This window comes from Archocentrus centrarchus, chromosome 13 (assembly GCF_007364275.1).
Source record: "Archocentrus centrarchus isolate MPI-CPG fArcCen1 chromosome 13, fArcCen1, whole genome shotgun sequence".
In the NCBI taxonomy this organism is placed as follows: domain Eukaryota; kingdom Metazoa; phylum Chordata; class Actinopteri; order Cichliformes; family Cichlidae; genus Archocentrus; species Archocentrus centrarchus.
This window is the reverse complement of record NC_044358.1, coordinates 19,109,977-19,125,686: the sequence shown is the minus strand read 5'-3', so window position 1 is coordinate 19,125,686 and position 15,710 is coordinate 19,109,977. Positions and strand designations below refer to the sequence as shown.

At 41.7% G+C, this 15,710-nt stretch overlaps 1 protein-coding gene across 1 annotated transcript; it reads right to left on the bottom strand.

Moving 5' to 3' along the window:
* Nucleotides 1-2,102: 2,102 nt before the first annotated feature.
* On the bottom strand, nt 2,103-14,969 carry dusp14 (dual specificity phosphatase 14). The gene is made up of 2 exons (XM_030743487.1): nt 14,669-14,969; nt 2,103-3,681 (listed from the first exon to the last, which is right to left on the bottom strand). Exon 2 carries the CDS (start codon nt 3,570-3,572, stop codon nt 2,934-2,936), a length of 639 nt encoding a protein of 212 aa, XP_030599347.1. The 5' UTR covers nt 3,573-3,681; nt 14,669-14,969; the 3' UTR covers nt 2,103-2,933.
* Between the last annotated feature and the right edge of the window lie 741 nt (nt 14,970-15,710).

The following is a 15,710-nucleotide window of genomic DNA, read 5'->3' as shown; positions in this document are numbered from 1 at the left end:
GGGTTTGAAATGACATCTTTATGCAATCCCTCACCTCTGGTGTTTATATTCCTTTTTAAACCCGGACTATCAGAAAAACATTTGTGCACTGATCTCTGTGGCTTGAAAATGTCAGCTCACTGTTGTCTCTTAAATCACTCTCCACAGTGGCATTTTACAGCACCACTGTGTGAGGTCAGAATCAGGACAAGTCCTAAAACAATAATCTTTAACTTTGTTCTTAAAAATTAGTTGATAGATTTATTAATCATCACCCCAGTAAATACTCAGATTTTATTATTTATCAGGAAAAAAATAATTTTCTTTCTGCTCTTTTTTGGCTTTAATGGTAACATACTTTCTCATAGCACCGCATCATAGAGCCATCATCTGCCTTCGCGCACACATATGAACTTGAATGGCATCCCATTCTTAATCTACAGGGTTTAATATGCTTCTGCTTCAACTGTGAAGGCTAGAGTCCAGTGGCGGTATGCTTTACACCACTGCATCTGACGCATTGAACTTGGTGATGTACGGCTTGGATGCAGCTGCTCCACTATGGAAAAACATTCCATGAAGCTCTCTGTGCACTGTTCATGAGCTAATCTGAAGGCCACATGAAGTTTGGAGGATTGTAGTAATTGATTACAGCAAGTTGGTGACCTCTGCACATTACGCGCCTCAGCATCTGCTGAGCCCACTCTGTTATTTTACATGGTCTACCACTTCATGGCTGAGTTAGTCACATTGGCTGCAAAATATTTAGTAGCGAGGAAATTTCATGACTCGACTTGTTGCACTGGAATTCACTGAGCTCCTGAGAGCAACCCATTCTTTCACAAATGCTTATAGAAGCAGTCTGCATGAGTGAATACTTTTGGCAATATAGTGCATATAGCTATGAAATAACCCAAATAAAGGCTCCACTCACACAGGACTAGAGACCAGTTATTTTAACTGATGGCTACTCCAAACAAAGAAGTCATGAAGGAACCCGTGGACCTCTGCTCAAAACTTGCACACAAGGACGTTGAATGACGTCTCCTTTTCTTAACCATGTGATATATCATTGTCTGTTTCACACAAGACAAAGAGCTGTTCTGCAGTGAACATGAACCGCTGATATTCTGAGGGATCTTAAGAACCATTAAAATTTCACCACCACACAATCACTACTGCACAAACTCTTGTTGCAAATGACATGAGCTGTGCGAGATGGCAGCACACTTTTCTGCCATATTTTAGCTTTACTTTTGTACTGCGGGAGAAAGTGGTGACGCACTGTCCGTCTCGGCGACTGTACTCTGTGGTAAAGGAGCTCCTGTTTATCTTCCTGTACCACCCAGTGTCCTTGGTCGTGTTACAGAACGGCACTGGGTACAAACTAATGCAATTAAATAGTTCCTCCTGCACTGCGGGGCAGGCTTACAGAGATAATGTGTTTCTTTTGATGCACGCACTCTTGGACTTTAGCCAGAAAATGCTTAAATCTTAGATAATGAAATTAATATTTCATTGCAACAAATAACTGCCACTGTGGAGCGTTTCAACTAGGTCTATGCTTAGTTTGTCTACAGTCCTGCTACACTATACTGTATGGATACAGTGCCAGTAATACAGCTGGCCAGTGAACACAATTATAAACAATGCAGGATCTAAAAATGCTAAAAGAAAAAAATGGGGATTTTAAACCAGGTTTTATGAGAAAGAAATGCATTCAACAGACACATAAAGTCTACTTGATGCCTCTAAGACGAAAATATCACTCGAAATATGCAGAAATGTTTCAGTTTATTTACTATCTTTTATGTGATAATTGTCCCAAAGTGTATTTTTTTTATTATGATTTACTGCAGTATGCCTCCCACCTGCAACCAGTATTTCTGAAGTGTGGATAGAACGTGCAGCAAAGTTAAAGTGTTACCCAGCAGATGACAGCAAAAGAAGGATTTTCAGTCTACTGATCTTCAAACGAGCGCTACACCACAGAGGTGGACCGGCTTCCAGACAGAAAATAAAGTATTTTCTGTGCCGCGCTGATCTTTTTGCAGCCTTACCCGAATTTGGATAAAAGGCAAAAACTGTGGGATGGAGAACAGATTTCACAGAGCTACCACTTCTATTGAGGCAGCAGATATTTTCTTTAATACAGCATCAAATAGCACTACAATAACATAGTGTGGTCACAGGACAGAACAGTCAACCCTGTGTTACACAGGAGCTTTCCCTAAACCTTGACTGCTAGCTTACATCTTTTCAAATTTCACCTTAAAAAAGGTTGAATAACATCTTTGACTCTTGTTCAGTTAAAGTGCACCATAAACTTTTTTTTTCCCCTCACTATCAGTACATTCCAATAAAATAATTTGCCTATATTTTTTTTCTGTACATTTTATCTTTAATGCTACCATAAATTAAGAGCATGCTGCTGCCCTTCACACTAAGGATTACTGCAAAACTGGCACAATACCATCACATGACACCACGTCAGGAAAAGAACATCAGTCACATCACTGTCAGAGTTGCAGAGTCTCAACCACTTTGAACACCTGTATGGAGCACTCATCAACCACCTGGACTGGAAGACAGACCGGTAGAAGGACGGCACTGACTTCAACTCAAAGTTTTATCTTGTGTTGGTGTCTGTCATCACTGTGGTCCTATCCGATCCTCTGGTCTGCAGGATTCTGGGCTTTAAGTCGTCTTTCTCCCACTTGAAGACTAAATTGGAGAAAATTGGTTGGATCAGCAGCAGCACCATCAACAGCCAGTGTTTGATTAAACTCCCTCTTTCCAAAAGCACCACTGTTCATTAATTAAGCTTCACACACATGCATACTTGTGTGTCTCCACTTTCTCTGTCCAGAGCAGGTAGGAACCTCCAGTCCAGAAGGGCAAAAGGGCTTCACTTTCATCGTCAACCCTTCACTGAACAGTTGGCACTGCCTCTCTCACAGACCCCAGTACGGAGCGAGGCTCCTGCGGTCCCTCTCGTAAACATCAGGTATGACCCCGTAGGGCGTCTGCACCATCTTAACAGAGTTTCTACCAAACAGCTTCCTCTCGTACTCGATGAGCTGGCGCCAGAAACCGCCGTTGGGCCTGATGACGGGGCGGCGGGCTTTGACCCAGGCGTGGGCCTCGGCTAGAGACACACGGTGATATTTCATGAGATACGCCAGGCACAGAGAGGCAGAGCGGCTCACTCCTGCTGCACAGTGCACCAGCACCGCCCCTCGTTTACGTCCCACACTGTGGATCTTATCGGCCACGCTGTCGAAGTATAAGGAGATGGGGGAGTGGGGCATATCTGCCAGTGGCACCTTCACATACTCCATGTGAGGCCAGTTAAAGTTGGGGAGCTCGATGGTGGCGTTGACCACACAGGTGATGCCTTTAGACAGCAGCAGGCTACGGTTGGAAGCCACATTTCCTCTGCTGAGGAAGAGATTGGGGGTGATTTGTGCAATGCCTCCCAGCAGGCTGCCATTCTCGGGCAGCAGCCTCGGCACCGTTGCAGGTACCATGGAGTTGCGATGGTGGTGGTGGTGATGATGATGATGGAAGAAGCCTTGGCTGCGGGAAGCCATTGAGGAAACAAGTGGGCTTTAACAGGGATGTATTTTTTTTTTTTCTTCCTTTACAAAATCTTCATGAGCTCAGAGTCATAGTTGTGCAGTGGGACCAGCCAGACAGCTCCTGAAATACAAAAAGCAGACTTAGCTTTTATCTAAATTAAACATTTTTCTATTTCAGTGCAAGCTGACAAACATAAAAACACTTCAAGGATGAGTAACATCACCGCTGTTTGAAAACACTACAAAACAAGAGCACTAAGATCCTTCTTTTGGAGGGCAGAGTGCTGCGACTCCAGGAAATGTTTCTGATAAAATAAAGAAAAAAGGAACTGTTACAAGTGCGTCTTCAAACTTTATAAACCCAGACACACACACACACACACACACACAAAAAAAAGCTGTTAAGAGTCACAGTAGTTCAAGCTCATTTAAAAACACAACCATGCGAGCCTGAAAGGGTTTTCAAGAATCCTCTGTGCTGAGGAGACCGGTCACTCTGCTGTACGTGTCTCAAGATTCAGGTCGAATGGCCGCTCGCTGAGACGCGCCTCGCTCTGCCATGTGAGCACAGACGCCCTGCAGGCAGACACTCACCTCATCTCATGTTCATCCATCCACGGCTCCCACATACAGATTAGATCTCGTCTCTCTGGCTGCTGCGGCCGTTATTGTCATTTCTGGATTGCACCAAGCAGCAGGGTGGAAACGAATCATATATACACCGAATGATCGTATCAAACTTCATTTAAACACACGATTTGCTGCAGTTTATCATCCTAATTTCATTTTCTGTTTTCCTAAAAGGACTACCTAAATGACCTCCACTCTCTTTTACAGCACAACACATATTACAAGGAAAATTATATTATGGCAACTCTAATATGACATATAGCACTGTATGCACTGAATTGATGGAAATATCCACCTGTGGCAATGCTTAGCCATCAGTGGAGAACACACAGCTCCAGGCTCTGCTTCACACACTGTTGCACTTGTGGTGCATCATCCACACATCGTGCACCAGTCTGGACCAGCAGCTCTTTTCCCTTCATTTCTAGTTGCAGTCTGGTTAACAGGACACGTGGCTAAAAACACCGCTGTGTGCCGTCACCTACAGACTGGGATTCTACTTATTAATTCAATTATAATCAAAAACACAAGTGCTGAGAGTACAATTAAATTGTGATTACAGCTTTTCAGTGCACAAAAGGGTCACGAGGTAAACCCGAGGGGGGTCATATTATTTAAGTATTATGATGAGGATAGATTCCTGCTAGACATAATTACACTTTTTTTCCCCTTGTTTTTTTTTTTTCCTACTGGATAATTTTGCCTCCCTATAATTAGTTTTTGGTTCAATTGATCCCAACCTTTGATGAGTAGATGCTTCATTTTAATGCAAGGAAAAGTAAAAGTACTGTTTTATTATGCTTTTCCACACTTTGTCATATTATTCCAGCAATAGAGACTCATGTTCAATTAAAGAGCTCATCACATGTACAGGTAATCCATGTGAGCCAAAATCTTGGTTTCATTTTTTTCTATCTAGGCTCTGCATGATAATATGGCTTTAATATGCTCACCTCAGGGACACAGCTCTGATAGTGAGCACAGAAGCCCCGCCCACTTGCTGTTTAAACCTTCTGTTTGCATGTAGATCCCAGAGGAATATACGTCTTTGCTTTTCACACATTATGTAGTTCTTTTGGTTTCATCAGGGCATGAACTTCAGCTTGCACGGGGGTTGTTTTCAGTCGAGAGTGAAGTGGTTGGGATGAGAATCAGCATCTCTGGTTTTCAGCCAGGAAAGGTTGGAGTGCTCACTCCAGGTCAAGAATGAGTTCCGGTATCTTGGGGTCTTGGAGCAGGAGGGGACAGCGGAGCAGGAGAATGACAGACAGATTGGTGCAGCGGTGTCACAGATGCTGAATCAGTCTGCTGTGGTGAAGGTCGATCTGCACGGTCCTACCCTCACCTGTGGCCACAAGTTGTGGGTTGTGACTAAAAGACTGAGATCGCCGGTACAAGCAGCAGAAATGAGCTTCCTCCTGAGGGCGGTTGGGCTCAGCCTTAGAGATAGGGTCATTTGTGAGGAACTAAAGGGTAAGCCAGCTGAGGTAGTTCAGACATCTGACCAGGACACCTCCAAGGTGAGGTGTTTCAAGCATGTCCTACTGGGAGAAAGCTTGGGGCAGATGCAGGACCCACTGGTGAGACTGCATCTCTGGGCTGCCTGATTGTGTGTTTATTTCAATTATTTTATACTGGTTGGTTTTGATTTTGACTGGTTTTGTCATATAAATACAAAACAAATAATTTTTACTTGAAATTACTGAAAACTAAGTGATACCAGAGTCACAGGTTGGTAAATACGCTGTTGGGTATTTTTTTTTCTTTAGATGACAATTATATAACTAATAATGCTTTAAGAAGAAATCAATTTTGCTATTATTATTATCATTATTATTATGTTTTCTATTATACTGGCTTCTTGCAGTAAATCATTCCAGGACCTCAGCTGGTGGTCTGTGTATGTTAACTATATCGGTAGGATGAGGGTTAAAGGGAAGGAATTAAAACAGCTTGTTTCAGGCAGAGGATGAGCTGAGAAGCTGCACAAAGGGAGAGAATAAAAAAATAATAATCCTAACCTTGATTTTTGGTGTAATTTTGAATCCAACCAACAGACAGTTGATGAGTTTGGTGTCTGTTGCCCATTTTAATGTCATTTTGTTCTCAACAAATTACTCAATGTATGTCAATAAAGATTTTCAACTTGAATATTTTATTCGACAGCCGATGTGCGATTTATATTTTTTAGCAGCATATTTTGACCTTTTAGCTAACTCTGGAAAGTCAAAGAATAAAAATATAGAGCTAGAAATCAAAATAAAAAGGACCACTTTAAAACCCATTATAAAAATAACATCAGTTATATCTTTTATTTTCCCCTGCAAGTTCCTCTCTGCCTGCAAGATTGTATTTCTTTTTTTTTTTAAATCATTTTATTGCCTAAAGCTTGAATAAAAATTGGTAGGTCATAGAACAGCTCTAATCTCCCCAAGGGCGAGAAAACCCTCTCCTTCTCCTTCACAGCTTTGATATCTCAGCACGGCCCGCTTCCCTTTAAAAGAAAGACAGAAAAATAAGGAATGAAAGGCTAAAGTAACGCTCTCCCTCCTGGTTGCCATCCGGCGTGGACTTTGCTTCAGAAATGTTTGTCATAAACGTGCTGCTGTTGCATGTTAATCCACTTTCCTCCACACCGTCACCACCACCAGCGATGAGACGACAAATGTTTCTCACTGTAAAGCAGTCTGAAACCCCACGACTGCATCAGGAGGAGGTCGCAAGAACACCAGAGTGTGAGCAACTTTCCTGCAGGAGCATCGAGTGCATAATAAGTACTAACAGTATTTTACCTCAACCGATGTGATGATAAATTAATACATTTTGGGGAATTTGAATTGATGGGTTGTGTATCTATATAGCTGTTTTCTTTTTCTCTCTTTTGGGAGGGGGGCGTAATTTCTTCATAAATACAACAGATTAACTGATAATGAAAATAATTTTTTTTGCAGTTCATATTAGCAACACCAGCAGCACTCACATTTTAGTGTATTTTTTTTTTAAATGATTAGGAAAATACCACACACCAACTGCAGCCAAATAATGAGCCACAACTTATGTTTTTGTTAATCATGCAATCACTTCATTTGAGACATTTTCTGCATGTTAATGAGGTCTTCTTGGTTTAATCAGTCAGTAATAAGTGATGCATCCTTTAGTTAACATGGATCTTAAACCCGAATCAACATTTTTATACTAAAATTTTGGAAAAAAAAAAAAAAAACTAGCTGAGAAGGATTTTTAGAGCTGGGCAGGTCTCAGAGACTTCACATGCAGCATGATGAGCTGTCAAGCTTTGAGGTTAGGCAGGTGAAAGAGTACATTTCATTTAATCTGGAAAGAGGAGTACTATAAATACTCCCGGTGACAGGACAGGCTTCAACACTTGGGTGATGTGGTCGCTCTTTCTTCTCTTCTGTACTACAGAACAATAAAGATTTCTGAAATAGACATTTGAGTCACCTGAATGAGTTATCTTCACTCCTCAGTTCACCTCACCGGAGCCACTTTAAAGCCAGATTTAGCGACTCTTCATAGCCCTTTAGTGTCATTTTTCTGGAGAAAAATGGATGGGAAAAATTTATGTTGTATCTCAAAGTCAGGTGCACCACCCTGCGTAATGATCAGTGAGCAGCAGTATTTAGTTTGTGAACTGACACTGCATTTTTTTGTGCGGCTGCTAATTTGAACATTTACTGCTCATTTCCACGTCAGAAAGCTTAAAAAACTGTAACCAGTACAGCCCTAATGAAATCAGTCTCTCTTAAACAGCTTAAAAGTAATTCCAGATAAGAACGGTGTTGATGATTGTGCTTCATTTTCTGGTTAACCCTTTCTGTGCTGAGAGGGTGACGCCCACTTTTTTGGGAACATAGGGTCAGAGGGAGTGGTCACTGAACTTCAGGCCACGCCCACCAAAATCTGTTAACACTCTCAAGACTACTTAAGCCATATACATATACATCAGTGTGTCCTATTTCAGTTTCTATCAAACCCCCCCCCCCCCCCCCAAAAAAACCATGTGGGTATTCCATAAGAAATTGTGCTTCTGATCCAGGAAGAAGAACTTTTAGATTTCTTTTTTGTTTCTTAGATTTCTTTCTTTGTTCTAATCAACGGGACCAGCAGTGACATCATGTAAGACAGCATGGTTTTCAGGGTTTTGATGGACTGTTTACTGATATGAATGACAGTTAACCCACCAAAGCCATGTGCTTCTTTTGTGATCTTGCTAAAAAAAAAAAACTCCTCACATGCTGGGTGAGGATTTTGTGTTATGCCTTAACTTTGTACGCTTCACAACTAACTGCTCCTGATGCTTTCTATAAATCGAATAACTTCTATGGTCTTTGTCTTATTTTCTTATTGTTTTTAAAGCATTTCTGAATGCAAACCACAACAGTGTCCATATCCATTCTTGTCTCCATGTGAAAGCCTGCAATCTGATGTGAACCTTGGCCAGGTCACATGAAGCAATTATGGCTTTATATCTGAATACTCTGACAGTGTGCAGCCTGAACATTGCATAATAACAAGCTGCATGCTTGTATAGCTTTGCAAATCCCATAAATTCTCATAATCTTTGAGCAGCAGCAAAAGGAAAAGGGTATTAGGAGAGCTAATAGTTTGGTACTAAGTTGATTAAAAAATCCTGACAACATGGCAGTACTAGTTTTTTTTTTTCATACAGTAGCTGCTGTAGGTACTGGAGATGCTGGATAAGAAGGACAACATGCTGAATGGTAACAGATAGTAAAGCAATATGTCCACTTCAACTTGTGGCAACGAAACAAAAAAATCTCCACACAACAGCTTTTATATGAGGAACTTATTGGCAAACAAAATCCAGGATGAAAATAGAGACTTCTAAATGAAGGGGAGGAAAAAAGAAAAGAGCAGCTCAATGCAGACCCCTGGTTTACACTGAGTAAGCTTGCAGCTGTAGCTTACAGCTTGTTTTTGTGCTGCTCATAATGTTAGTAACCTTCTCATCATTACTGTTTAGATTTTTCAAATATAACATTGTTTGTGCAGCAGCTTATTTTATTTTAAAGTTTATGTTGAAGCATATGGATTTATATTTTGATATCAAGTTTTATTTAAGACTTGTAGAATTTCAGTGTCATTTGTACGGACTACCGAATTTCCACCACACAGGCAGTGCTTTCCATAGAATTAGAGTTTGTGTTTGTGTGTCTAAGGAAGGAAGTATTTGTTAATACTGTAAATTAGGTGCACCTCAAAAGGTCAGTCACAGAGTTCCACGGGATTCTCTGCTGGGACCAGTACTTTTTACATTATACATGCTTCCCTTAGGCAATATTATTAGAAATGAATATGCATACATATTCATTGCTATGCAGATGATACCCAGCTTTATTTATCCATGAACACAAATCAATTAATTAAACTACAGGCATGTCTCAAAGACATAAAGGCCTAGATGACCTTCATTTTTCTTCTCCTAAATTCAGACAAAACTAAGGTTATTATATTTGGCCCCAAAAATCTTAGAAACATAAGTGTTTAACCAGATGCTTACTCTGGATGGCGTTAGCTTGGCTTCCAGCAATACTGTGAGGATCCTTGGAGTCCTTTTTGACCAGGATATGTCCTTCAATGTGAACTTTAAAGAAATATGTAGGATTGCTTTTTTTCAATATCTCTAAAATTTGAATGATGCTGAAAAACTAGTTCATTTATTCATTAATTCTAGGCTAGATTACTGTAATTCATAATTATCAGGTTGCTCTAAAGGTTCACTAAAAAGTCTTCAGCTTAGGGCTGGGCCAAAGGGCCAAAAGTAATATCGATATTTTTTAGCTGAATGGCGATATACAATATATATATATCGATATATTTTCTTCCCAAAAGGTATAAACAAAAATGCACTTCTGAGTCAAAGCTACATGTTCCAAATGTGACACAGGCACTTTTATTAACATTCAGATGTAGATGTACATGAGAAATTGCTCAAAAATAAACTTCTGGCATATTTAAATAATAATGCTCCTCAAATAAATTAATGCTTTGTTCCTCTATTAAAAAAAAAAAAAACCCTCAAAGCTGTGCTATTAAAATGTAAACAGAAAAGATATAGAGCAAAAATAGCAAAAGGCTGACTTATTCTTTAAAAAGCCAGTCTGCAGTGAAGTAGACTTCACCAAAGTGCTTCCTCCTGTGTGTACTCCTGTGCATCTAGTACTCTGTGCAAATAACAAAACATGTAAACAGACTAATGAACAAAATTCCATCCTTCAGTCAGCAGGATTATAGCCAGCTCAGTAAATCCACAGACATATGCGCTGACGTATCACAGCAACGGGCCCACCCGCTCAATGTGGCGTCTGCAAGCACATGAAAAAAGACCCACTTCCGCTATTAAGGTCACGTGACTTAAGGTAAAACCCAACTTCTGCTTTGGAGCAGAGGTATGGCAGCACCCTCTTGCTTGCAGCCAAGGACTGTTGGGGGTCCGGGAGATCCCAAAGCGTACGAACGGACACAATACGAAGGCTGTATGTACACAAAACACGGTGACAGCGGAGCATTTCAGGTTTCCAAAATTCTCCAAAAGTCGTCGACACCGAAAACAGTTGCTAGTCACTTTTTGGGAAAAAAAAAAGTCACCGGGGGTCTGAAAAGTCGCTAACTCTAGCGACAAAGTCGCTAAGTTGGCAACAGTGTCATGCTGTTGCTTCCTGCATGATTTACGGGTGAAGCGGAGAGAGGCGGGGCAGTGTGAAGTTGTGCAAAGACAAACTGGGAGAAGAGAAAGGTGAACTGGTAGATCTACAAGTATGATTAAAAATAAATAAATAAATAAAATACAAGTATGATTTTAATGCAACATAGACTATATTGATATAAACGATATTGTCTCATCTTATATCGCGTATGAAAATATATCAATATTTCTTAAAAACGATATATCACCCAGCCCTACTTCAGCTGATCCAAAATGCTGCAGTGAGTACTGACAGGGACTAGAAAGAGAGAGCAGATTTCTCCCATATCGGCTTCTCTTCATTGGTTCCCTGGTAAATCCAGAATTTAAAATCCTTCTCCTCACATACAAAGTCTTGAATGATGACGGCCCCAGCACATCTTAAAGATCTCATAGTACTAAATTATCCTAACAGAGCACTTCGCTCTCAGACTGCTGGCTCACTTGTGGTTCCTACAGTTTTTAAGGAGTAGAGTGGGAGGCAGAGCCTTCAGCTTTCAGGCCCCTCTCCTGTGGAACCGCCTCCCAGCTTGGATTTGGGAGACAAACACCCTCCCTATGTTTAAGATTAGGCTTAAAACTTACCTTTTTGGTCAAGCTTATAGTTAGGGCTGGATCAGGTGACCCTGAACCCTCCCTTAGATATGTTGTAATAGGTTCAGACTGCTGTGGGACGCACCGATGTGTGATGCGCTGAGCACTTCTTCTCCACTCATCTCTTTTCACACCCCACATGTTTATATACCACTGCAGCATGTAATTACATTTTTGTCTTCTCTCTCCCTTAGTCTGCGTTTTGTCACGTATCCTGTGCTCTCTTTTTTTTTTCCCTCTTCTTTCCTCTTTTCCCCTTAGCCCCCAACCAGTCTCAGCAGATGACTGCCCCTCCCTGAGCCTGGTTCTGCTGGAGGTTTCTTCCTGTTAAAAGGGAGTTTTTCCTTCCCACCATCGCAAAGCGTTTGCTCATACAAGGTTGTTTGATTGATGGGGTTTTCTCCAGAATGCTGTAGGGTCTTTAACCTTACAGCATAAAGCACCTTGAAGCAACTGTTGTAGTGATTTGAGACTATATAAATAAACCTTAATTGAACTGAACTGAATTATGCTCTGTAGCAGCACACGAACCAGTTCTCCACCTGCTACAGGATCCAGCTCAAGTGTCCCACAGTTTACACTGAATGTGGGACAAGAGACTTATTTGAGAGGAAGCTGAATAATGTTGTGGACCACCACAGTGGTAATGTGGTCAGCCAACTGGTGGGGAAAGATGAAACAGGAAGGGCAGATTAGCTGAACTTGAAGAGCGAGGGGATTCACCACTATTAAAGTTATCCCAGTCCTTAATGCCACCCACATTACTCTGACTGGCTTTGATGTTTTCTAACTTTGTCTCCAAGAGCCGCACTGTGACATCTCCAGTGACATCTTTACAACAAAAGCAAAGCCTGACCTATGAGTAGATGCCTTGTCTCCAGTCTCTGTATTGCACAGCTGATGCAATAATTCACAGACAAAGATAACACAAACTGAGTTGCTGGGCAACCAAGTGACCGACGGTACAACAGTAGCAGCTACATCAACAGGAAATAGAAGAAAATAAGAAAACCAAATAAGCCCAGGCCCTCTCCAATGTGCGGATGAACCACAGCACTGGGCTTTGCTGAGATTTGCTTCATCCACATGGTTATTTATACCCCTGGCAGGGCAGGAGCGGAGGAGGGAGAATTATGCACAGGCTGTCGTCATTGAAAATTCTACTGTATGTTGGAAATGCTGCAGCTCACCGTCAGTCAAATTTACTCTGAGTGTTCATCCTCCAGAGAGGGTCAACAGTATTCAGAGTTCAGCATCCTGACTTTTACTCAGCTAACTTTAACCTAAAATTAGGGCTGAACTATGCAATTAGCAAAAGACACAATTTAGGATGGTTTTTTTAATGTCTCATTAATATAACAGTCAATTCTACCACAGCCTTTGTGATAATTATTCTATGCCAATTAACAATAATAATGAATCCATGTTGGAAGCAATCATATTTTTTAACATCTCATCAGAATACGAATATAAATGGTGTCTCATATGGTCATGACTCATCACGTTTTAGATCATTAAGATCTCCAAACTGATTTGTGAAAAATTGTTTCTCAAAAATCCCCATTAGTTATTTTTCCTCAAATCAAAGGTTTCTTCTTCTGATCTCCTTGATGTTTCAGAAACACCCCCACCCACCCACCCTTCAATCACTCAGATGGATCTGTCAACAGTTGGTGTCACCTCACAAATCTTGTGACGCTGCTGTCTCGCTGGGGAGATTCCTCAGGGGTCCGGTTCCACCTCCGCTAACACAAATTGGAAACGTGACCCACCTGCAGGAAAACTAGAGCAGCAGGCCCGACGGTGACCTCGCTCTCACGACACTAACGTGCTGAACTTCCTCACACCAACATAACGCAATGAGTGAAATAACTGGAGAAGGTTGTGATTTCTCAATAAAAGGCAGTCTGCTCAGGCTGAGTAACGTCTGAAAGTGGCTCTGCACAGACTCGATAATGATCAGGGGAGAATGAGCAGCAATGACAGGGATGGTCTTTTTGGCCAGGCAAGGACACGGCTTCTCAAATGTCTCCAGGCAGCTGGGTGCACAAACAATACACACAATAGCTGCTGAGGGTTCAGAGGATGGAAAGTTTAGAAGCAGGGGGGCAAATTCCACATGAGAGTTCGACTCTGGCACCTTCCCGCTGCTGCAGGAGCACCACCCAGGTCCACAATGTCACACCAACAGGCAAAACATGAGGGCCTGAGATGGTCACACATCGTGTAGCAAGGATTAGATGCCTCCTCCCTTTCCTTTGAGACATTTTTCACAAATTTGTCTTTAAAGGAAATGTTTATAGTGGCTGTTACGCCACTCATCACTGCAGCAGACACAGGAGACAGATAAATGGACTGACTCTACTTTTATACAATGGAAAAACAATGACAGGCTGACACAGAATTAACATTTCATTATCCTTAATTGGTGCCACAAGCTGTAAATTTCAGACACCTAAATTATCCCTTGAAAATTAACCAGCAAGTCTTCCCATCCCATTTTTTTTTCAAACAAAATATCCAGAAATTAACTCATTTTAGCTTCTTAAATGTGAGATTTTCTTGCTCTTCTTTAACACCTTTGACAGTAAACTAGAAATCATTAAGTTTTCAGATAAAAAAAAACAACTTTTATTCAGTATTTTATGTCATTTTACAAACAAATGTATCCGTTGGGAGCATAACAGGCAGATAAATTAATAATGAAAACTTTTATCATTAGCTGTCTCGTTATTTTCGTTTGTGAGAGTGTGAAAATGTGCAGTCTGAAGTGAATGACTCCACAAGTTTAATAATTCACCACCAAACCGTGAATGAGGAGTGCTCCTCTGCGCACGCGCTGATCGTGCACGTGCGCGTGACGCGAGACGTGCGTGCGTTGACAAGTTAGGCTGTCGGAAATAGATAATATTTAATAAGTAGAAAATGCCTGATGGAAGTGTCAGCGACATGTCTGCTTTCCAGGCAGGCGCGCTCGCCTCTCCAGCTTCACTCACAGCTTCCGTCACAAAACTAAAAGCTGGAGGTAAAACCTGCCCGGAAGATGCATTTTTAAAAATAAATTAACGCTTTCGGTGAGTTTGTAAAATCATGCATGTTATGTGAGGTCCCCATGACGCTGATAAACTGCCTCCGTCAGATGCGAAACTCAACTTACCAGTCGACTCTCACTCGGGCAGAGATGGAGGTTTTCAGAGCGTTTTCGCCGCCTGCACCAAACCGGCGCGCACGGATCCGCTGCTTTCACACATCTACCTCCAGCCAGTCCGATCATGCAGACGGCCGGGTGGAAGGCAAGTGACCGGATGGTGGCAAACAGCCCGCAACACACAATAACATTATGTGAAAGTCACCAGAAATACAGTACGAGCCATCGGTACATCCGCCTGGTTCTACGCTGGCAGGAGCGGCGTGCAGAGGGCAGCGCTGCCTCCGTATGAGGGGTGATCAGTGCCACACGGAGGAGGAGGAGGAGGAGGCAGGAGGAGCATATTGGCTCACTGAGATGATTCCAGGCTTTTCTATTGGAAGATACATTTCAGCCAGAAATCTGCAGGGTTGTGGCTGGACCAGGAAGGATAGTCAGACCTCCAGGAGACTCTGGCTCCTGGAGGTCACTATCCAAATAAGACAGAGTGCACATAATTTGATTAACTGCAGTAGTTTCACAGGGTTTAAAACAACTAAGGTGAAAGAGCTGTAAAGATACCTTTACAATCTGCGGCTGATTTTTAGACTCCCTGGGATGGAAAGTTGGGGATCTGGGACAGATGCAGTGAGACAGTGACCACATCCCAAAGTGCCAGAGCTGTGGGAAGGGCCTTGACTTTGGGGTTGCTGATCAGTGTGTGTTTGTAAGGCATAAAAGGTGTAAAGTTTTAATTAATATTCCATTTGCCTTGTCACATTATAATGTAACTCTACAATATATGGCAGTCTTAAAACTACCAGACCCTGCTGCACAGCAGGCATAAATAAACACACATAATAAACAGGTGGGGTGGGGAAATTCACCATGAAACCATTAAAAGGAACCCACCAAAATGCATATAATATATTTCTGGGCCTAAAAGCCAAATTTGCACAACGACAGCATAGTCAAGCGCCCCTTTGCAGCTAAGGTAGCAGTGTGAAATTACTGCTTTAAGGTAATGATAAGCTGCTTGGAGGCAGCTCATAACAGGGCAAAGTGTTATCTT

Coding starts and splice junctions, on each gene's coding strand:
- dusp14 (XM_030743487.1), bottom strand. CDS start 3,572: ATGGCTTCCCGCAGCCAAGGCTTCTTCCATCATCATCATCACCACCAC.